This window comes from Bufo gargarizans, chromosome 3 (genome assembly GCF_014858855.1).
Source record: "Bufo gargarizans isolate SCDJY-AF-19 chromosome 3, ASM1485885v1, whole genome shotgun sequence".
NCBI classification, from domain to species: Eukaryota; Metazoa; Chordata; class Amphibia; order Anura; family Bufonidae; genus Bufo; species Bufo gargarizans.
In genome coordinates, this window is record NC_058082.1 from 127,206,983 (window position 1) to 127,230,984 (window position 24,002).

The 24,002-nt window shown below is 42.5% G+C and overlaps 1 protein-coding gene across 2 annotated transcripts in view; it reads left to right on the forward strand.

The window, feature by feature from the left end:
• EPSTI1 (epithelial stromal interaction 1) overlaps nt 1–24,002 on the forward strand; it is a 166,621-nt gene that overhangs the window by 136,088 nt on the left and 6,531 nt on the right. For both annotated transcript variants that reach the window (XM_044285068.1, XM_044285069.1), the window contains 2 exons: nt 19,532–19,593; nt 21,646–21,724. In XM_044285068.1, coding sequence (XP_044141003.1) covers nt 19,532–19,593; nt 21,646–21,724 — 141 coding nt within the window. The remainder of the gene's footprint in view (nt 1–19,531; nt 19,594–21,645; nt 21,725–24,002) is intronic.

Genomic DNA, 24,002 nt, shown 5'->3' on the forward strand with positions numbered 1-24,002 from the left:
CTCTTATGGCATTCCCTCCAGAGTGTTACCCAGGACATTGTTCTCCATTCATACAAGCTCCAGAAGAGCCATTCCATAATAGTAGACGGCATCAGCACACTGGTCAGCCGTCTTCCCATATTTCTTCCCCAGAAGGCTGCTAGCTTCCTTGAAAGTGTCGACGACAGAGCGATTGTCTTTCATGACCAGGTCCTGGCTACTCACTTGTCACAGATGGTGTTGCAGGAAACTAGAAGTCACAAATAAAGATCGAACTGACTTGATCCGAAACTAAGGAACATATGGTGAGCCCTATAAAAGCCCTAGAGCTCTCCCTGCTCAGCCCATGGAAAGACCTTAATGATAGAAAATTGCATGCCCTCGTACCTAGACTGAGTGACACCTGAAAACCCTACAATAGTGAGGGGACACGACCACCGGCTCCCTGCACTTAATACGGAGGGAGTCAGGGTCACTTAGAATCAAGCCAACAGGAAAACACAAATAAAGGAAAAAACTTAGCTGAGGAACCAGCAGTTGCAGCATTTAGCAGTGAGCACAATCCAGGAAGTTGTATAAACCGCAAAGTGATGCAGTATGGGAGAGGATATAAAGGGATGCAATCAGTGCAACTAGATGACAGCTGAGAGAGGGAAACGAGATGACAAAACGAAACCAAAACAAAAGAACCTCAAGCAAGAGGCACTGAAGAACGTCTGTCAGAGCTTCTCAGAGATCTGGCAGTGACATCACTACCATAAGTCTCTTGGCTTCTGGATCCACATCAGCCCCATCAACTTGTTCAGCAGATGTTGAAAGAGCAGGAACTTGTTCCATTTTCTCTGCCTTCGCCAGCAACACTGTGTCACCATTTCCAGACCCATTCTCAACATGCTCTGACTTGGACTTATTTGCATCTTTTCAGACTCTCCTCCTCAGGTTTTCTATTTACCTTCTTCTCTACTAGATGAGAAATGTCATCCTCATGTTTGCAGCTATACTGATATGCCAGGCAGTCTTCCACTGCCTGGATATAGCTGTCAGGACTCTATGCTGACTTCTGCCAGATTGATCAGGTTCATGTCCTGATCCAAGTCAGGCTCTTTCATGTGTCTGGTTCACATTGTATGTCACAACACCTTCAACAACCCTGCACCCGAGCTTGCTAACCATAGAACACAGCGGAGACTGCTTATCCGCAACCTGGTATGCGTAGTACACCCTCTAGCACTGGCACACTTTCGTGCACAATTATCACAGTGGGTTCCCTCAGCTGTGTGCGCTCAACATCAATCAGCATTTCTAAATCCCATACATCTTTACCAGCAGGGGGAGCTTCTTCCCTGATCACAACCTGCAAAGGAAAGAGGGTGTAATCATCATCATCACATATTTCACATGACTCCGCATTTTCATTATGCATTTTAATTAGCTTGCCAGGTTCACTTTGCACCTCATCTGCACCATTGTTTTCAATGGTAGTTTCATCTAAACCATTGTGTATACTGTGCATCTCCCCTACACCTTCATTTAAAAGATAGGCACAGGTTCTGCAGGAGTTTCGTCACTTTCTGCAGAAGTGTCTCCATTTCCCCACAACTCCCAGAACTAGGGGAAATCCCGGCCCAACATTAAGGCTCCATTCACATGTCCGTAATAATGGGTCCGCATCCGTTCTGCAAATTGCAGAACGGGTGTGGACCCATTCATTCTCTATGGCGACGGAATGGATGCGGAGAGCACAGTATATGCTCTCCGCATCTGCATTTCCGGAGTGCGCCGCCGATCATCCGGTCCTCTCTCTCACAGTCATACACAGAGGGTTGTTTTATCCCTCCGTGATTACAAAAGCAGGCCTTACTTGCGATCTCCTCAGCTTGAGGCAATACATGTACTGGAAGGTTGTGGACTGATAGATCCCACTCCCAAACCTATCCACCAGTCCAAATAAAATCCAGCCCAGAACAAAATCTAGACAAAACTGTCTCATCAAACTACACTTTGCTGAAACCACTGCAGCTTTCTGGATTCCAGTTATCTTCCCCAGCGGAGGTATCTGGGTGGGATATACATGCCTTTCACCACTATACGGTACACATTACCACTATATATATATATATATATATATATATATAATTATACAGTACAGACCAAAAGTTTGGACACACCTTCTCATTCAAAGAGTTTTCTTTATTTTCATGACTATGAAAATTGTAGATTCACACTGAAGGCATCAAAACTATGAATTAACACATGTGGAATTATATACATAACAAAAAAGTGTGAAACAACTGAAAATATGTCATATTCTAGTTTCTTCAAAGTAGCCACCTTTTGCTTTGATTACTGCTTTGCACACTCTTGGCATTCTCTTGATGAGCTTCAAGAGGTAGTCACCTGAAATGCTTTTCACTTCACAGGTGTGCCCTGTCAGGTTTAATAAGTGGGATTTATTGCCTTATAAATGGGGTTGGGACCATCAGTTGCGTTGTGGAGAAGTCAGGTGGATACACAGCTGATAGTCCTACTGAATAGACTGTTAGAATTTGTATTATGGCAAGAAAAAAGCAGCTAAGTAAAGAAAAACGAGTGGCCATTATTATTTTAAGAAATGAAGGTCAGTCAGTCCGAAAAAATTGGGAAAACTTTGAAAGTGTCCCCAAGTGCAGTCACAAAAACCATCAAATGCTACAAATAAACTGGCTCACATGCGGACCGCCCCAGGAAAGGAAGACCAAGAGTCACCTCTGCTGCGGAGGATAAGTTCATCCGAGTCACCAGCCTCATAAATCACAGGTTAACAGCAGCTCAGATTAGAGACCAGGTCAATGCCACACAGAGTTCTAGCAGCAGACACATCTCTAGAACAACTGTTAAGAGGAGACTGTGTGAATCAGGCCTTAATGGTAGAATATCTGCTAGGAAACCACTGCTAAGGACAGGCAACAAGCAGAAGAGACTTGTTTGGGCTAAAGAACACAAGGAATGGACATTAGACCAGTGGAAATCTGTGCTTTGGTCTGATGAAACCAAATTTGAGATCTTTGGTTTCAACCACCGTGTCTTTGTGCGACGCAGAAAAGGTGAACGGATAGACTCTACATGCCTGGTTCCCACCGTGAAGCATGGAGGAGGAGGTGTGGGGGTGCTTTGCTGGTGACACTGTTGGGGATTTATTCAAAATTGAAGGCAAACTGAACCAGCATGGCTACCACAGCATCTTGCAGCGGCATGCTATTCCATCCGGTTTGCGTTAAGTTGGACCATCATTGTTTTTCAACAGGACAATGACCCCAAACACACCTCCAGGCTGTGTAAGGGCTATTTGACCATGAAGGAGAGTGATGGGGTTCTGCGCCAGATGACCTGGCCTCCACAGTCACCGGACCTGAACCCAATCGAGATTGTTTGGGGTGAGCTGGACCGCAGAGTGAAGGCAAAAGGGCCAACAAGTGCTAAGCGTCTCTGGGAACTCCTTCAAGACTGTTGGAAGACCTTTTCAGTATCCTCCTTGGCTCCTTGGTGACCCTGTAGTGTTCACAATGGAAAAAAAAAAGCAAAAATAAAAAAAGGTTAAATGCAAAAATAAAAAAAGAGAGCAAAATGCTCAACCCTATCTGGCTGTCTGTGTTGCAGGCCTCTTCCAGCCTGCTGCCCAGGCTCCCTGCTTTACAGTACAGGCGGCCACGACTCCTGCGCTGGGTCTCTGGCGGCGTGATGTTGTTGTCACACTGCCTCTGACCCGGCACAGGAAGTCACGATGACGCACCTTAGCACTTTAGTCTAGTGGCCTTAAGCCTATGAGGCTAAACAACAGAACACAGGAGCCAACAGTTACTGTCCCTGCCATTCAACACTCCCCGCAGACCAGTACCAGATGATCTGTGGCCCAGTACTGGTCCCCGGCCCGGTGGTTGGGGACCGCTGATATAGGGCATTATAATTTTTATTTTCATATGTGAATGAAGTGATTTTAGCAGCAAAGTCTATAATAAAGTCAAGAAAAGAGATATTGTATGTAATAGTGTAAGTTGGGTGCAATTCTATTCACTAGGTTATATGTAATTTTCTTCTGTATACCCCAATTTAAGTACCTGTTTGTGAAGGTCAGTCATCTATACAATACAGATTTTGAGATCCAATAAGGAATATTCCTGCATTAAATATAGCATGAACGATTTTCACTATAAGCTGGTGATCTAGAGGTAGAAACTAGCCCCACCCCCATTTAAAATAAAAAAACATGCATAATATATAGTATATATTCACAAGTGAATGCATGTACAATAGTAACATTTAAATGAAAAATTATATTGACCATTTCCCTAAGAAATCTTCTTACATCACATACACAATGGTTGAGTTTATCAAAAGCGCTGGCTAAAATGAAAAAAAGAGTTATGGACATAATTTAATGAACTCTTCCCTACACAAGAGCTTAAATATCTACAGTGCTTCAGCTGTAGTTTTCTAAAACAACATTTGGGAAGGTTTCATCCAACAGCATTTTTAGTGAAAAGCTTCTTTTTCCCCACATTTTTCACTGGGATAGATGTTAGCTTAATATGAAATACACTACAAACAGTATTTTTTTTTAGGTGCTTTTCCTCCTCAGTTTTTGGTGCCATTGCCATGTTTCAACAAACAATAATTGGTGGGGCATGGGTAGGAGGAAGTGGGCAGAGGTTGAGACTAGTGTTGATCGAGCATGATCGGCCGAACACCACTTCGGTTCAAGCATCTCGATGCTCGGCACATGGCGGTATTCGGCCGAATACCGCATGTGCTTGAGCGCAATGCTCGAGTCTCCTCCCCGCACGTTTGTTGGCTACACAGCCAATAAACATGCAGGTAAGTTCTGCCCTTCACTGTAATGCCGTAGCCATGTTGGTTAGTGGCATTACAGTGATTGGCTGGCCAGAAAGCGTCATCGGGTGCTATATAGCACCCGATGACACGTGTTTTGGCTTAGTGTTAGTCAGGGAGAGCTGTGCTGAAAAAGAGAAAGATAGTGTAGGGAGTGAAAAAAATTTTTTGTAAGTTAAAAAACTTGTCAGAGACCCAAAAGTCTTTTTGAGGACTATTATGTGTGGCAGCAACCTGCGCTAAATTGCTTAAACTTTACAAATACCAAAAGTCCTTTTAAGCACTATTGTGTGTGGCAGAAATATATATTTTTAGCACATCCTGCGCTAAATAGCTTGCAGTAGTGACATTATCTGCGCTACATCTCCTGTGTAACGTGTGCGCATCCCAAAAATATCTGTCACATCCAGTGTACTTTTTCCGTAGACGATGTTCACTGCGGACAGTGACATTAGCTGCGCTACATCTCCTGTGTAACGTTTCCACATCCCAAATTCCTGTGACATTCACTGTGTTTTTATATTAGCCACTGCTGACATCAGCGACATTATCTGCAATATTTCTCCTGTGTAATGTTTCTACATCCCAAATACCTGTGACATTCCCTGTAATTTTTTTTATTAGCCGCTGCTGAAATCAGTGACATTATTTGCGGTATATCTCCTGTATGACGTTTCCACATCCCAAATACCTTTCTTAATTTTTTGCCGCATACACTTACAAATCCTACACTACTCTATGTGTGACATACTTTCAAGCATATATAACATTTAATATAAAGAAGCCGAGCAGTAAGGGACAGGGAAGTGGCCGTGATGCTGATGGTGCACGCAGAGGCGGTGACCCTGTGCGCATTCAAACTGTGCCTGCTGCCAGAGCACAAGAAAAACTATTATCCACGATACCTAGCTTCATGTCCCATTTTGCAGGGCGATGCAGGACAACGCTCTCAAAGTCAGACTCTCAAAGTCAGACCAGTGCAACCAGGTGGTCGGTTGGATTGCATCATATAATGCTTCCAGTCGGTTAAGAATGACCCTGTCTTCCACCAAGTCCAGTCTCAGTAGCCAAGAGTCTGGTCAACACAATCCTCACCCTAATCCTCCTTCCTCCCACAATGGATAGTCTTGCCAAACAAGTGATTGCACACTCTGATATTCTGAGGAGCTCTTTTCGGCGCCATTCCTTCATTTCAGCTTCTCGACAAGCCCGCTTGAAGAGGGACATGAGATCTTGTGCCCTGATTCCCAAACTTTTGAGCATTCACAGTCACAAGAAGATGACGGTGGGGAACGGCAATTAGTGTTTCACAAGGGGGATGATGAGGATGAGACACGGTTGCCAATAAGTCAACGGCAATTAGTGTCTCAAAAGAGGGTGATGATGAGGATAAGACACAGTTGTCAATAACTGAGGTTGTTGTTAGGTTAACAAGTCAGGAGGATGAGCAGAGTGAGGAAGTGGAAGAGGAGGTTGTAGACGATGAAGTCACTGACCCAACCTGGGAAGGTGGTAAGCCGAGCGAGGACAGCAGTACAGAGGAGGAGGGATCTGTAGCACTGCAACATGCTGGAAGAGGCAGTGGGGTGGCAAAAAGGAGAAGGCGCGCCACACCAAAAAGGCCCACAAATGTTCCCCGGGGCACACCCTTGCGGAAAATCTCCCTTGCTAAGGGGTAGGTGTTCTGCAGTCTGGCGCTTTTTTGAGGAAAGTGTGGACGACAAAAGAATTCTATTTTAAACCTGTGCCATACAAAAATGAGCAGGGGCGTGTACACTAGCAACCTCGCCACCACCAGCATGCCCAGCCATATGGCATCAAAGCACCGTAATAAGTGGGCCTAATGCCTGGGTCCAAAATCTGTGTCTGCGGGTCACACCACTGCCTCCTCTTCCCCTGTGTTACGTGCTGGCTAATCCCCTGTAGAAGGCGCAGGCCCGGATCCCTCCTGCCCTGCACCTGGACCTTTGCAATCACCATCAGCGACCACATCCACTTCTGTGTCCCAGCGCAGAATACAAATGTCCTTACCCCAGGCATTTGAAAGCAAGCACAAATACCCAGCTACCTACCCACAGGCTATACCACTAAATGCGCAACTTTCCAATTTACTGGCCCTGGAAATGTTGCCATTTAGGCTTGTGGACACTGAGGCCTTCCGCAGCCTGATGTCGGCGGCCATCCCTCATTACAGAGTCCCCAGCCGCCATTATTTTTCACAGTGTGGCGTGCGCACCTTACACCAGCATGTGTCCCGTAACATCACCCGTGCCCTGACCAATGCAGTTACTGGGGAAATCAACATGGACAAGTGCTTTCAGTCAGGGACAGTACATTTCGATGGCGGCACACTGGGTGAACGTTGGGGAGGCCAGGAGGGAGTCATACCCTGGGATGGCACAGTTGCTACTGCCGTCAAGGATTGCGGGCCCTAATTCCATCAGGGTTTCCGCCACCACCTATGTTAGTGGCTCGAACCCCCACTTCTCCTCCACTTCCACCTCAGAATTATCCTCTTGCAGCACCAGTCAGCCGTCAGTGTAACAGGCCATGCTTAAGGTGATCTTCTTAGGTGACAAATAACATACCACCGTAGAGCTGTGGCAGGGGAGAAGAGACCAGGCTGAGTTGTGGCTCTCGCCACTCAACCTTGAACCAGGCATGGTTGTGTCTGATAATGGCCTTAACTTGGTGGTGGCTTTGGAGCTCGGCAAGCTCACACACATCCCATGCCTAGCCCACATCTCCAACTTAGTGGTTCAGCGGTTTCTCAAAACCTACCCTAATTTGCCTGAGCTACTGGTGAAGGTGCGCCGCGTGTGTGCCAATTTCCGCAAGTCATCGACAGCTTCCACCGGTCTGTCAACACTGCAGCAGTGCTTGCAATTGCCAGCTTACCGATTGTTGTGCGACATGAGCATGCACTGGAACTCGACGTTCCACATGTTGGCCAGGCTTTGTGAGCAGCAGAGGGCATTAGTGGAATACCAGCTGCAACATGGTCGTCGCCTTTCCAGTCAGCTTCCGCTCTTCACAAGCGAGGAGTGGGCATGGATGTTTGACCTCTGTGAGGTTTTAAGAAACTATGAGGAATCAACACAGATGGTGAGCGGCAATAACGCTATTATCGACGTCACAATCCCAATTCTGTGTCTACTCAAACGCTCGCTGCTCACAATTAATGCTGACGCTTTGCATGTGCAATAGGTGGAAGACATTACACAGGGTGATAGCCAGACCACCCTCCGTTCGTCTTCTCAGCGCAAATTGGATGATGAGGAGGAAGAGTAGGAGGAGCAGGAAACTGTTGCCTCTGCTACAGAGGGTAGTACCCATGGAAGTTTAATTCCATCTGCAACACTCCTCTACCCCGCTACTATCTCTTAAGAGCCTTTAGCCTGTCATCTGAAATGATTTTGCTCATGTCTTCACAACTGTGCATTTAAAACTATGTTAAATTTAAATTTCCTTGTAATTTTCCATGTTCCCCAGCAGGTGGCAGCAATGCATTGGTAAGGAACTAGTTACAGATTAGTATATCTAGACTGCAATGGATTATTCAAGCTTAGCTCCCCTTCTGTGGAGGTGTGGACTGTTTCCACATCCTGCAGTATGGGAGGAGAAGGAAGTTAGGTAGTGTGCCAGCCAGCCCTGTTGGGGAAGGATGTGTGATAGAGTTCAGGAGTCCCCCTGCATAGGGAAGAAAGCCATGATCTTGTCTCAGCTGAGACATTGATCACATACCCAGACTGAGCCCTGCAGCCTCAGCTGGATGACAAGAAAACAGACAACCTCCAGAGTTCCAGGATGAAAGCATTCCCTGAGAGCCTATCTGAGAGTCAAGTCTAGAGACCTAGGAGAAGCCATATCCTCCTCAGCTAGTCTGTCCCAACAAAGCAGAAGATAGAGAGAAGCACAGAAGATAAATTCCTGCCACAGTTACAGAGCTACTAAGCAGACGTCTTATCCTGCAAGCTCCAGATTTATAGTGCAGAAGATTCATTCCTGGCAACCATTGCCAAAACCTGCTGGGACCAAAGACCACAACTGTATTCTGCTTGGATAAAAGTTATCTTCAGGAAAGACAAGTTTTTTCACCTAAAGGTCTGGACATCAATTTCTGCTGTAAAATCCCTCTATTACTCCTACTATCACTACACTCAATTTATTGCAAGTGAGCCAGGAGCCAGGAGTCCATCCGTACCCAGGTAGGAGACACCGTTGACACCATTATTATCACCATACAGAGACATTATAGGCCATTACACCACTCTGGCATTCAAACCTTGGATGTGCGTTATAAACCTTGGGAGGGCCCTGTGATAGTACCCTGTGCACGCTGCAATTGGCGTCACAAACAAACTATAGACTATTAACCACCCATATCTTGATCCACTGCATAAGTGGTGTCAGCGCGTACCCGTATCCTGCTCATTGCACATCTGTTCAGCGTGGATGGGCAGAAGAGGAGGAAGAGGATGAGGAGATTGAGATTCTTCCTCCTGATGATGACAGCGAAGTCTTGCCTGTTGGGACTCTGGCACACATGGCTGACTTTATTTTAGGCTACCTTTCCTGTGACCCACGCATTTTACGCATTTTGGACAACACCGATTACTGGTTGTTCACCCTTCTTGACCTCCGCTGCAAAGAGAACTTCTCATCTCTCATTCCTGTGGTAGAGAGGATGAACAAAATGGTGCAATAGCAGAAGGTCCTTGTTGCTCCAAATATTTCCAGCTGACAATGCTGGCAGCAGAGTACATAGTTCCTTGGGCAACCGAAGAGGGGAGACGAGGGCAACACACAGCAGTTCCAACAGAGGCAGGGTAACACTCTTTAAAGCCTGGGACAGTTTCATGACACCCCGCCAGCACCCTCACCCTGATGCGTGGCCTAGTGTCACAAGGAGGGAAACATTTTGGAAGATGGTGAAGGAGTACGTAGCAAACAGCGTCAGCATCATCAATGATCCCTATGTGCCTTAAAACTACTGGGTGTCCAAGCTGGACACGTGGCACAAGCTGACACTCTACGCCTTGGAGGTGCTGGCCTGCCCTCCCGCCAGCGTTTTGTCAGAGTGGGTATTTAGTGCTGCAGGGAGCATAATAACTGATAAGCTCATCCGCCTGTCAACTGAAAATGCTGACAGGTTGACTCTTATAAAAATGAACAAGGCCTGGATTGCCCCTGACTTCTCTACTCCATCAGAGGAAAGCGGCGGAGCATAAAGGTACTTTAAATGTGTTTTTTATAATGTACTGAATACACTGTATTCCAATGCACCCCTTCCACCACAAAAAAGGCTATATGGTTTAATCTTCCTTTTCTTGTCATCCTCCTCCTCCTCCTCCTCTTCCATCTTATCAACATGCTTATTAGTCTGCCCTCGCTCTTAATATTGTAGAGGGTCAGCTCACCTGCAGGCCCTCGCATATAATGTTTTAGAGGGTCAGCTCACCAGCAGGCGCTCACCTACAATCTTTTGGAGGATCAGCTCACCTGCAGGCCCTCGCATATAATGTTTTAGGGGTCAGCTCTCCTGCAGGCCCTTTCATGTAATGTTTTAGAGGGTCAGCTCACCAGCAGGCCCTCACCTACAATCTTTTAGAGGGTCAGCTCACCTGCAGGCCCTTGCAGGTGATGTTTTAGAGGGTCAGCTCACCAGCAGGCCCTCACCTACAATCTTTTAAAGGGTCAGCTCACCTTCAGGCCCTCGCATATAATGTTTTAGAGGGTCAGCTCACCAGCAGGCTTCACCTACAATCTTTTAGAGGGTCAACTCACCAGCAGGCCTTCTACCATAATGTTTTACAGGGTCAGCTCACCAGCAGGCCCTCGCCCATAATTTTTTCAATGGTCAGATCAGCAGCAGGCACTCGCCCCTAATGTTTTAGAGAGTCAGCTCTGCAACAGACCCTCACCCCTAATGTTTTAGATGGTCAGCTCAGCAGCAGGCCCTCGCCCATAATGTTTTAGAGGGTCACGAGCAGGCCCTTGCGCCTAATGTTTTTGAGGGTCACCAGCAAACTGTCAATCATAATTTTTTAAAGGTGTAGAATGCCCTCCTTTATGTGTAATAAAGGGTGTATTGGAGTGCCGGTTCTTTGTAATTTTTGGAAACCCTTACACTTAGTGCATAGGCTTTATGAGTGTAGGAGTCCCACTACCTGAAAAATTGTACCACAATGTGAATGAGGCTCTTATTTATGTGATATACAGGTTGTATCGGAGTGCCTCTTCCTTGTAATTTCTGGCAGCACTTGCACTTTATATACAAGTAAATATACAGAAAAATCAATTTTAGCTTCGCTTTTGTGCATATTATTGTCAGTCTGTAAAAGTGGCGTACTACTCGGACAACATCGTTCCCAGCAGCGACCGGGGAGTCCAAGATGCATCCAGACTTTCTCCCCATGCTGTTCCCGAACCATTTAGGTGGTGTTTCCATACATTTCTGACATTTTCCTTTGATCCAAACACCCTCCCATTGATTTTGATTGTCCTCTGGTGAACCCGAACACCCGAGCCCTTTGGTGCTCGATCAACACTAGTTGAGACCTCTGCAACCTGACTCACTTTACAAGATATCCATCATGTATATGGGGCACTTTAGAAACGTATGCCAGCTCCCTCATTGGCATAGTTTTATTTTCCTGGTACATGGAGATCCTGATGATGAGCCAGAATTATTACCTCCTAATAATTCTGGTGCATCGTACGCCAGTGGTATTTGCTATTAAGACAGATGGAATCAACGCCGGTCTTAAGCTATTCCCCCTACAAAATATATAACTTGTCAGAATATCCTTTGTAATGAATTTTATTCCATAAAAATTTGCTCTATTATGAAATTATGAACTTCCACCATTTAATATTATAAATATTACTAGTAACAGAGACTATGGCCTCATCTTGTGTTTTTCTACTAGCCATTAGTCAGCTTAGTAGCCCGACCCTGTCGGGTGTTTTTGATTTTGGCATACAACTGGTGTAACATGTACCGTATATTGAAATTGTAACATAAATCCCTGAGCAGCTGACATATATAATTGATTAGTTTTGTTAGCTAACCTTTATTTTCCTAAGCATTTATAAATCTGTCACCAAGGTGTTATTGCATTAGCTTCTGTCAGCCGCTCACATTTACCATCCTTGTTCCAGAAAGACACAGATTTTTTTTCTACTTAATATTGCATTACAAGTTTTTTTTTAACTCATTGCATCAATCATTCTTCTCTCCTATGATGTATCTTTTATGTTCCCTTCAAACCATTTTTCTTTTTTGCATTACCCTAATCATCCCGATGACTGGCTTCCACATTTGTTAAATCACCTTTTATTCTTCCCGGTGTTTCATCAACTTCAGATAAACCTCTGGCTATTCCAGAACGACTTGAGGTTTTTAACTTGTTTTTAAATTGTAATGATATTTCTTCTACACTTAATATAAATTCTAAAGGTTTTACTCTGATGCACATCAGTTTTCTAGCACTGCACTGTTGGTCTATTTTTAAGTACTACAATATTCTCTATAAGCATGAATGAATTAAAGCATTTAAAGAATCACTCTGTCTTAATATAAAAGTCACACTGCACAACTGGAACCAGCAGATAATTAATATCAGTAGTAAGCAGGTGATATTCTTTAAAGGGAAATCTCACTTCTAACATTTCATGTGAGCCCTTCCCCCCACACCCTCATATATACAGAGGTCAGTTATGAAAGGGAGCAATTTGCACTTGCCTAACATCACATTGAAACTTGACTTCTCCAGTCTACCAGTGTGTCCCTTTGCTTGGGTTCTAGCTGATGTAATTTCTGACACATCTCATTGCCAACCCAAATAGTAGATTTAAGGTATTAATTAACATTAGAATGTAAAATTATAACAAGTCAAAAACCCTTGGTGGTTTGCCAAGTTGATTTCCATCAGTGACTGCCTTTATTGTGCCTTGATAGTGGATCTACTGTAGATAATACTGTAGAAAAGCTGTTAATGCAGGGTAAGGTTACCTTGAAGACATCCTATGCTGATGCTTAAAGTGTAACTGCCGTTTCATTTTTTATTCCCTAATGGAATAGTACACCCTGCTGTATAAGTGCTTTTGTGATTTAAAATTTGATCATTTTTAGTTTTACCTGCTAATAACTCCCACAAATGCATGCTACTTTCCTATTCAGCAGCTCTCATCTCCCAGCGTTGCCATGTGCAGTCCGTCTTCTCAGTATTATAACAAGAGACGGATGAGCTCTGGGAGGAGGAGCTCAGTCCTAAAAGCCTGGAGCTGGGCTGAGGCAGAAAGTGGAGGGGGGAGGGCTACTATAGATGGTGATATCTTCTCAATGGTAGCAGCTAGAAATATGCATGTAATAAGCTGACAGTCCAGGCTTTCATACAAGACCAGAATGACAATTCTAGTCCAGGCAACAGAGGAGAAATCACTGTTAGAAATAGAGTCAGGAATAATCGCAGGTAAAATCTGCTTTTACTTTCAGCTTCATTCACAGCATCCCGATTTCTATCATTGCTATATTTCCCTGTACTGAACAGATTTATGTCATTCTGTTATTGTCTGAAAGTTTGGAATGTTAGCTTTCAGACAATATAACATATTTCTATACATATTTCTAGCTGGTACTAAACCAGAGATATAAGCAGCTAAATCATTCTCTTCCCTGTCAGTCTGGAAGAGAATGAGGGACAGCTGGCTATTAAGAGGTTAAAAGAAATGCTTACTGATTTAATGTAATTGCAGGGCTTGTCTCTGGTTAGCTGTATGTGAGGATACAAACTGCTCTGGGTACTGTGGGAAGTTATCTGCGTTATGATTGGTCCTGCTAGCTCATGTGAGGAGACTCAGGAGAGCAAGGGCTTATGGGAAGTGAAGGAAATACAGGATAGCCTCAAGGAAGGGCAAAGATCATCACAGGAAGAGCAGCAGATGCCATCTTAGGAAGAAATAGAGGCACAGAGAAATATGGTTGCTAAGGGCTGAATACAGACATCAGAAAGATAAAATTAGCTGAAAAATGCAGCTTCATGAATACTTTCCCTTCAGCATCACATATGTTAGGGATTCCATTTTTGGTAGTGAAATGGCAGTTACACTTTAACCACCTCCCGACCACCTAACGCAGGATTGCATCCTGCGGGCGGTCGGTTTATTCCTCCTTGACACGCCGGCGCGTCAGCACGCGTTCTCAGGATCGGAAGGTAAACCAGTTGATCTACAGCCTACCAGCGGCGATCATTCGCTGGCAGGCTGTAGATGCGATTTTTTTTTAACCCTTGAAAGGTATATCAGACGCTGTTTTGTTAGACCACCAGAGGACACAGGCAGCTCTGTAATAAGTAGCACCAAGCACCACACTACACTACACCCCCCGGTCACTTATTAACCCCTTATTAACCCCTGATCACCCCCCTGTCTTTGATCACCCCCCTGTAAGGCTCCATTCAGACGTCCATATGTGTTTTACGGATCCGCGGATCTGCAAAACACGGACACCGGCAATGTGCTTTCCGCATTTTGCGGATCCGCACATTGCCAGTACTACATAGAAAATGCCTTTTCTTGTCCGCAATTGCGGACAAGAATAGGACATGTTCTATAGGCTCTACAAAAACCGCAGTGTTTGCCCGATCAGGCCTGATCTTGTGCGCACACTTGCGTTCAGTCCGCCCCACCGCAGTGACAGGATTTCTTTTTCTGATCACTGCAAAAACACCATAAAATCGCTGCGGCGCTATAGAAAGATCACTTTTGAGGGGCATGGGAGTCCATAGAAGATTTTTTTTTGGCACAAGTTAGCAGAAATCTTTTTGTTTTTGTTTTTTCTTACAAAGTCTCATATTCCACTAACTTGTGACAAAAAATAAAGTCTTACATGAACTCGCCATACCCCTCACAGAATCCAAATGCGTAACATTTTTTAGACATTTATATTCCAGTCTTCTTCTCATGCTTTAGGGCCCCTAAAATGCCAGGGCAGTATAAATACCCCACAAGTGACCCCATTTTGGAAAGAAGACACCCCAAGGTATTTTGTGAGGGGCATGGCGAGTTGTAAAATTTTATTTTTTGTCACAAGTTAGTGGAATATGAGACTTTGCAAGAGAAAAAAAATCATTTTCCGCTAACGTGTGCAAAAAATATATTCTAGGAACTCGCCATGCCCCTCACGGAGTACCTTGGGGTGTCTTCTTTCCAAAATGGGGTTACTTGTGGGGTATTTATACTGTCCTGGCATTTTAGGGGCCCTAAAGTGTGAGAAGAAGTCTGGAATCCAAATGTCTAAAAATGCCCTCCTAAAAGGAATTTGGGCCCCTTTGCGGGCCCAAATAAATAGCCCACATGTGACCCCATTTTGGAAATAAGACACCCCAAGGTATTTCATGAGGGGCATGGCGAGTTCATAGAATTATTTTTTTTTGGGCACAAGTTAGCAGAAATTTTTCTTTTTTTTTCTTTACGCACCTAGGCTGCAAAAAAGTGTCACACATGTGGTATCGCCATACTCAGGAGAAGTAGGGCAATGCGTTTTGGGGTGTATTTTTACATATACCCATGCTGGGTGAGCTAAATATCTCTGTAAAAGACAACTTTTCCCATTTTTTTTATACAAAGTTGTCATTTTACAGAGATATTTCTCTCACCCAGCATGGTTATATGTAAAAATACACCCCAAAACACATTGCCCTACTTCTCCTGAGTATGGCAATACCACATGTGTGACATTTTCTTGTAGCCTAGGTGCGTAAAGAAAAAAAACAAAAATTTCCGCTAACTTGTGCCCAAAAAAAAAAAGGTACTCATTGGAATTTGGGCCCCTTTGCACACCTAGGCTGCAAAAAAGTGTCACACATGTGGAATCGCCGTATTCAGGAGAAGTAGGGCAATGTGTTTTGGGGTGTCTTTTTACATATACCCATGCTGGGTGAGAGAAATATCTCTGTAAAATGACAACTTTGTATAAAAAAAGGGAAAAGTTGTCTTTTACAGAGATATTTATCTCACACAGTGGGTATATGTAAAAATACACCCCAAATCACATTACCCTACTTCTCCTGAGTACAGCGATACCACATTTGTGACACTTTTTTGCAGCTTAGGTGGGCAAAGGGGCCCAAATTCCAATAAGTATCTTTACAATTTCACAGGGCAATTTTTACGCATTTGTATTCCAAACTACTTCTCACGCTTTAGGTCCCCTAAAATGCCAGGGCAGCTTAAATACCCCACAATTGACCCCATTTTGGAAAGAAGACACCCCAAGGTATTCCATGAGGGGTATGGTGAGTTCATGTAAAATTTAATTTTTTGTCACAAGTTAGTGGAATATGAGACTTTGTAAGAAAAAAATAATAATAATAATCATTTTCCGCTAACTTGTGACAAAAAATAAAAACTTCCATGAACTCACTATGCCCATCAGCGAATACCTTAGAGTGTCTACTTTCCGAAATGGGGTCATTTGTGGGGTGTTTCTACTGTCTGGGCATTGTAGAACCTCAGGAAACATGGCAGGTGCTCAGAAAGTCAAAGTGCGTAAATTCACATTTTTGCACCATAGTTTGTAAACGCTATAACTTTTACCTAAACCAATAAATATACACTTATTGCATTTTTTTTATCAAAGACATGTAGAACAATAAATTTAGAGAAAAATGTATATAGAAATGGAGTTTTATTTGAAAAATTTTACAACAGAAAGTGAAAAATTTCATTTTTTTGTTAAAATTTCTGTTAATTTTGATTAATATAAAAAAAGAAAAAATGTCAGCAGCAATGAAATACCACCACATGAAAGCTCTATTAGTGAGAAGAAAAGGAGGTAAAATTCATTTGGGTGGTAAGTTGTATGACCAAGCAATAAACCGTGAAAGTAGTGTAGTGCAGAATTGTAAAATGTGGTCTGGTCATTAAGGGGGTTTAAGCTAGGGGGGCTGAGGTGGTTAAAGCATTACTGTCCATTAACAAGGGCATCTATAAAAGGGTAAACTTGTGGCTGAAGAGAACCTTAGCTAACCAGCCCTAGAACCAGAGACTGAGGAAAAGATCACATTCCTCGCCATCCAACTGAAAATGGTATCTGGTTAGAAGACTGTGATGAGGGTTCTGTCTGTCCATTTCACTCTGCCAAATCCTGCTGGGAGATATATAGTGCAAGCATTCATCACCCACTCTTAGAGATGAGTGAATTTCTCGATTCGGGGGCGATTAGTTTTGGGTCCAAATAAATTCTTCCTGAGTCAAGAGACTTACAACTGTCAGTCTAAATAAATCTCATTTGATCTATAATGCAGTAGGGTGTATTTTAGATTATATGAAGAGGTGCAGGTATAGTTCTATTTATTTGATTTATGTATGCATGCAGTGTGAAATATTTTATGAATTATGAAAGTACAGTATCCTCTTTCGGTTGCAAAATTAGTTTATTCTTATTTTGACCTTGACCTTTGCCCCCATTGCTGATTTTATAACAAATAATATGTAGCAATTGACAACATTTTGTGTAAATATTTGGCACTTTAGCATTTCTTTACATGTGAATATTTACTTATAGTGTAACTGTCATTTTTATATAGTGTAAGGACAGGGATGCTAAACATTTTTGTAATATACTTTATTTGGGGAAATATATTTCTTTGTGCTAGAAAACAGGAAGTAAAAATAATTTTTAGCAAAGCTCTAACTGAGCATTAAGGAGATTCTGTCTTCAGTCCTAGTGAGCGCTGAAGATGCTTGTTTGTAACATACACAGACATCCAGCCTGTTCTTGTCACTAGATCAGTCCATGACTATTTACATGTGCCCTATCACTGCCCATCTCCTTGCCTCTCTGACTTGCTACACACAGACTCAGCACTAAGTAGACTGCTAAAGACTGACTTTACTTTGCAATGCTCAGAGTTTCGCTAAGAAAACTCTTTAAACCCAGCTTTCTAGTACAAAGCAACATCTTGACCTAATTAAGTATATAATAAAAAATTTAAGCATCACACTCACTACACTATATTAAAATTGAACTGAAATGACAGTTAAAAAATGTTTCATGTTCAAAGTATTAAAGGGTATTTACCACATCTTGCATCAATTAATACACGGTTGAGTCACATTATTATGACCACCAGCTAATATAATCTGTGTAACCGCTGAGTGCAGCACAGATAGCATCTAGACAGGCTGGGAGTTAATAAGATCCTGGTAGGTTGTCACAGGTATCTGGAGCCATGCTGACTGCAGTGCATCCCACAGCTGCTGGAGGGTGTGCGTGAAGGAGGATCTGTAGGGCAAATACGATGATCAAGGTGGTCCCACCCATGCTCAGTTGGGTTCAAGTCTGTGGAATTGGGGAGACAGAGTAGCACTTGGAAATCGTAATCATGCTCTTCCAACCAATGTCGGACATTTATAGCCATGTGAAACGTTGCATTGTCTTTCCCCACCCCTGGCTAGACAATCAGCATGTATGGGTGTCCGTGATCTGTAAGGATGATTCATACCAAAATGGGTCAGAGAATGCAACAAAAACATTCCTCAGACCATAACTGTCAAGGTCCCTCCAGTGACAGAGGTTAGAAGACAGCCTATCTGTTTTCACTTGTTGCAGTGTTGTTGTTGGCAATGACCACGCCTCTTGTCTCAGGTGTAGCTTATGGCCATTACTGCTCCTCTATTTAGTCTGCACTCACTCTAGGTTTCAGATTTCCTTAGATGTTCACCATTTCCCTTTCCCTAGCCTTGAGGCCTAGTTTGCTGGTCATTTCCCTTCTGTTCTCATTCTGGTGTTCCTTTCCTCCCCCTACACTGTGACAATAACACTGCCACCACCAGCTTGTATTCTTCCAGCAATGGTTATAGGGTGTGATCTCTGATGTTTCTCGCCTGATGTACCAATGTCCATCCATTCGATAAAGCAGAAAACATGACTCATTAGAGAAGGCAACCCTTTGCTAATCAGAGGAGGTCCAATTCTGATACTGTCACAAAAATTGAAGCCTTTTCTGCCGATCTAACTTTGTTAGCAGAGGTTCAGTGACCATTTGTCTGCTTCTGAGGCTCATACACAATAGAGTTCACTGAACTGTTTTAGACACATGTCTGGTAGTCCCCTGGTTCATTTTGGTGGTGAGCTGCTCCACTGTAGCGTGTTGGTCCGCCCTTGTTCCTTCTTTTGATCTGCTCTTATACCTTCCATCTCTCACATAAATGGTACATGGTGCTCCGTTGTTTATTCACAATGGTGCCATTGGTCCACATTAATGATACACTTTCACCACAGCAGCACGCAAACTGTTCACAAACTGCACAGTTTCAGAAATACTGCCACCCTTACACCGAAAGCCAAGAATCACCCCTTTTTGCAACTCTGATCCATTGCCCCTTTTACACATGACAGCCACAAGGGATTTGTGTGCAGACAGTCTATCACACACTTCCTTTATGAACTTACCTGTTGCTGATGTCAAAAGTAGGAAGTGGTCATAATAATATGACTCCAGTGTATAAAATAAAGATAGATAGATAGATATGCTATACTGATATTCTTATATACACAATAAATTACATTTCCATTGACAACAGTTTTGATCTTGTAAACCCCACCGCCCAGACTAGAAGAATTCTGGGATTATTAAAAGAGCATTAGGTTTATAAGAAAGTGTTTTGGTTTTTCTAGGCTGAAGCACTCAAGCAGCATCAAGAGGAAAATACACTTTCTCAAGAAGAGGAACGCAGGAGGTATGATGCATTTTTGTAGGAATTTTATAACCTCTTTCAAGCCTATTATCTTTCAGTAGTAGTAAACAGTCTGTTCACAAACTGTGGATTACAGCTCTTAATATGAAGTGCAATTCACTTATAAGATATTAAGAAATTGCACAAACAGAAGCAAAGAAATCCCAGCAGCTGCTATGTAATCCAAACAGGTTTGTACTTTATTTCACTTCCTAGAGTACAGTGTCAGGAAGCATTTTAGCCTGTCCAGCCTTTCTCAAGTGATACGTGCGTAACGCAGACAGGGTATCTTATACAGCTTTTTCTGTATTGTTTGCTTTTGATGTGTTGTCGATTTTGAATCTGGTGCCATTCTAGGAGTGTCCGAGGTCACCTCTGCTCAACACCTTTCACTGTATAAGATACCGTGTCTACGTTATGCGTGTATCAGTTGAGAAAGGCTGAATGGGCTGAGTCCTGACACTGTACTCTATGAAGTGAAATAAAGTGCAAACTTGCTTGGATTACATAGCTTGGGGATTGCCCTTTCCAGCTGCAGCACTACTATGGGATCAAGTGCTGATCAGATTGATACATGACTGCATATATTGTATATAATGCATTATTTGGTTTACGCCTGACTGCACAGGTTAAAAAGTTATGTAAAATTGCACCAGTTTTGAAAAAAAAAAAGCAATATTTGCCTTATCATTCCAAAAAGAAAAATGTAAGCGTGCATTTAGAGTCTTGCATAATTAGAACCACTTCGAAATCTGCATCTGCCCATTCCTCTTAGAGAACATACCTTACCCTATTACTGTCAATGTCAATTTTTTACACTATGGTTGTGGCACTTCAGCAAGAGGTAGTAAGGGTTTTCTGAGCTCTTCTTTACTGTGATCTAGACAAGGGCAACAAAGGCTAATATAATAAACATAAGTCTGAAGAAGTACAGATAATTTGTTCCTGCATCCTCTTTCTAGTTCCAATATCATAAATTCTGAAACTCGCTGGAATAACCAGCAGCCCCCTATATATGTCTCTTTTGTGTACTGCTCATTTCTAGGGCATATTAAGTCAGCAGATCAGAAAAGTATTCAGTAGAGGTGTCATCATGCTGCAGTGGTGTTCTCTGCTTCAAAAACACACCAGCTTTGTGTTGGTTAGCTGGAGATTTGTAGGTCATTATGTTATTTTCTACATTGCCTTTTCCTGGCTTTTGGATCTCAAAGTCTTGCTTTTTTTTCCATTTCTGTAAACTGCTGTCTGGTCAAAAGAAGACCTTATCTCCATATCATCTTTTAAATTTTAATTAAAGTCAGCACCAAGACATGCAGGAATTTGTGTTTTTTGACCTTCGGAGAACATACCATAGTAAAGAAGATCATTGAGAAGCTGAAAGCTACTATCTGATAAAATATATATATATATATATATATATTTTTGGCTGTAACTGTCAAAACCTTTTTTTTTTAAGTTCACCTTACATATCATATCTAGCAAATTCTTCACTTGAACTCCTTCATCTTCAGTATCTGGATACTCGCCTCATGTCCACCTCCATTTTCCATCAGCTGCTACCTTTCAAGTAGTTGCTGTAACTTCTTTTCCTAAATGGTTCTGGTGGTGGGTAAGATGGGTCCTGGGATTAACCTATTCTCCTTTAGCTCACTATCACGTTTCAAGTCCATCTTGCCACTTAAATTGTTCTTATGATTGGGCTGAAGTTGGAGATGTGGCGAAGCAAGTTTCAGTAATTTTCATGAAAATTACTGAAGTTTCCATCTCACATCTCTAGCTTTATACTGGATATTAAATGTCAATAGCAGATCGTAAAAACTGTAATGATCATGGATACATATACAATAATACTTGTAAGTATGCTGTATAAAACAAGATAGATAGCTAGAGAGATAGATCTTTTCAGCTTCTTGGGCAGAAGTTATTCCTACTACCAAGTGCTTACTATGTCTTACATTTTGGTACTGTCACTGAAAGTCAGGTAAATGCCTATGTTTAGAATTACAACATTTTATTAAAAAATATCTAATGGCATTATGTTCTTATATTTTAAAGAGTGAACAATGCTTTCCTGGATAGACTTCAAAGGCAAAACACTAGCCAAAACGAATATTCTGGAGAGTCAAACACATGGGTGAGAGTCATATTAAGCTTCCAGTATTCTTTCTTCAATTGCATTATTTTATATAGTTTTATGTAGTAAATAAGAGCCCTTAGGGCATATAATTTATGACATCCAGCACATCTGAATAAATATGGATTTACAAAAAGGTTTAATACAATTTACATGATAAAGTTATTCATCAAATTGACTATGGCTGCTCTTTGATCATGCAGTTGGATATTACAACCAAGGCACATAAAATATGTGAAGCAATATAAGAAATATTTCCATTTATAATTATCCAGTTCTAGAAATTAATAAGTAGTGCAGTCAACCTTAAAAAAAGATTGTGCTCGATATTGTCTATTAGATCACATGTAATAAGCTAGTCTCATCCATGGCTCACAATTACTGGTGGATATGTACACCCATAAAGGATAGCTAGCACCCCACCTTCATCAAATCAACAAATGGAAAACAAGAAACCAATATACTGTGGTTTCACAAAGCTCCCCTTGTAGAACCTGATGGGGTGTTTTGATAAAAGACAACTGGATTTTTAAAGGGTATATTATACCAAGGGTATACTGTAAATGCAGTATATACAGGTCCTTCTAAAAAAATTAGCATATTGTGATAAAGTTCATTATTTTCTGTAATGTACTGATAAACATTAGATATTCATATATTTTAGATTCATTACACACAACTGAAGTAGTTCAAGCCTTTTATTGTTTTAATATTGATGATTTTGGCATACAGCTCATGAAAACCCCAAATTCCTATCTAAAAAAATTAGCATATTTCATCCGACCAATAAAAGAAAAGTGTTTTTAATACAAAAAAAGTCAACCTTCAAATAATTATGTTCAGTTATGCACTCAATACTTGGTCGGGAATCCTTTTGCAGAAATGACTGCTTCAATGCGGCGTGGCATGGAAGCAATCAGCCTGTGGCACTGCTGAGGTGTTATGGAGGCCCAGGATGCTTCGATAGCGGCCTTAAGCTCATCCAGAGTGTTGGGTCTTGCGTCTCTCAACTTTCTCTTCCCAATATCCCACAGATTCTCTATGGGGTTCAGGTCAGGAGAGTTGGCAGGCCAATTGAGCTCAGTAATACCATGGTCAGTAAACCATTTACCAGTGGTTTTGGCACTGTGAGCAGGTGTCAGGTCGTGCTGAAAAATGAAATCTTCATCTCCATAAAGCTTTTCAGCAGATGGAAGCATGAAGTGCTCCAAAATCTCCTGATAGCTAGCTGCATTGACCCTGCCCTTGATAAAACACAGTGGACCAACACCAGCAGCTGACATGGCACCCCAGACCATCACTGACTGTGGGTACTTGACACTGGACTTCAGGCATTTTGGCATTTACCTCTCCCCAGTCTTCCTCCAGACTCTGGCACCTTGATTTCCGAATGACATGCAAAATTAGCTTTCATCCGAAAAAAGTACTTTGGACCACTGAGCAACAGTCCAGTGCTGCTTCTCTGTAGACCAGGTCAGGCGCTTCTGCCGCTGTTTCTGGTTCAAAAGTGGCTTGACCTGGGGAAAGCGGCACCTGTAGCCCATTTCCTGCACACGCCTGTACACGGTGGCTCTGGATGTTTCTACTCCAGACTCAGTCCACTGCTTCCGCAGGTCCCCCAAGGTCTGGAATCGGTCCTTCTCCACAATCTTCCTCAGAGTCCGGTCACCTCTTCTCGTTGTGCGGCGTTTTCTGCCACACTTTTTCCTTCCCACAGACTTCCCACTGAGGTGCCTTGATACAGCACTCTGGGAACAGCCTATTCGTTCAGAAATGTATTTCTGTGTCTTACCCTCTTGCTTGAGGGTGTCAATGATGGCCTTCTGGACAGCAGTCAGGTCAGCAGTCTTACCCATGATTGCGGTTTTGAGTAATGAACCAGGCTGGGAGTTTTTAAAAGCCTCAGGAATCTTTTGCAGGTGTTTAGAGTTAATTAGTTGATTCAGATGATTAGGTTAATAGCTCGTTTAGAGAAAGTTTTCATGATATGCTAATTTTTTTAGATAGGAATTTTGGGTTTTAATGAGCTGTATGCCAAAATCATCAATATTAAAACAATAAAAGGCTTGAACTACTTCAGTTGTGTGTAATGAATCTAAAATATATGAAAATCTAATGTTTATCAGTACATTACAGAAAATAATGAACTTTATCACAATATGCTAATTATTTTTAGAAGGACCTGTACAGGAAACTAAGGAAAAAGTGTACAAAGAAAGTCAAAAGGTGATTGTGGGAGATTACAGGTGCCTAATTGGACTTCTTTGTGTATGCTTAT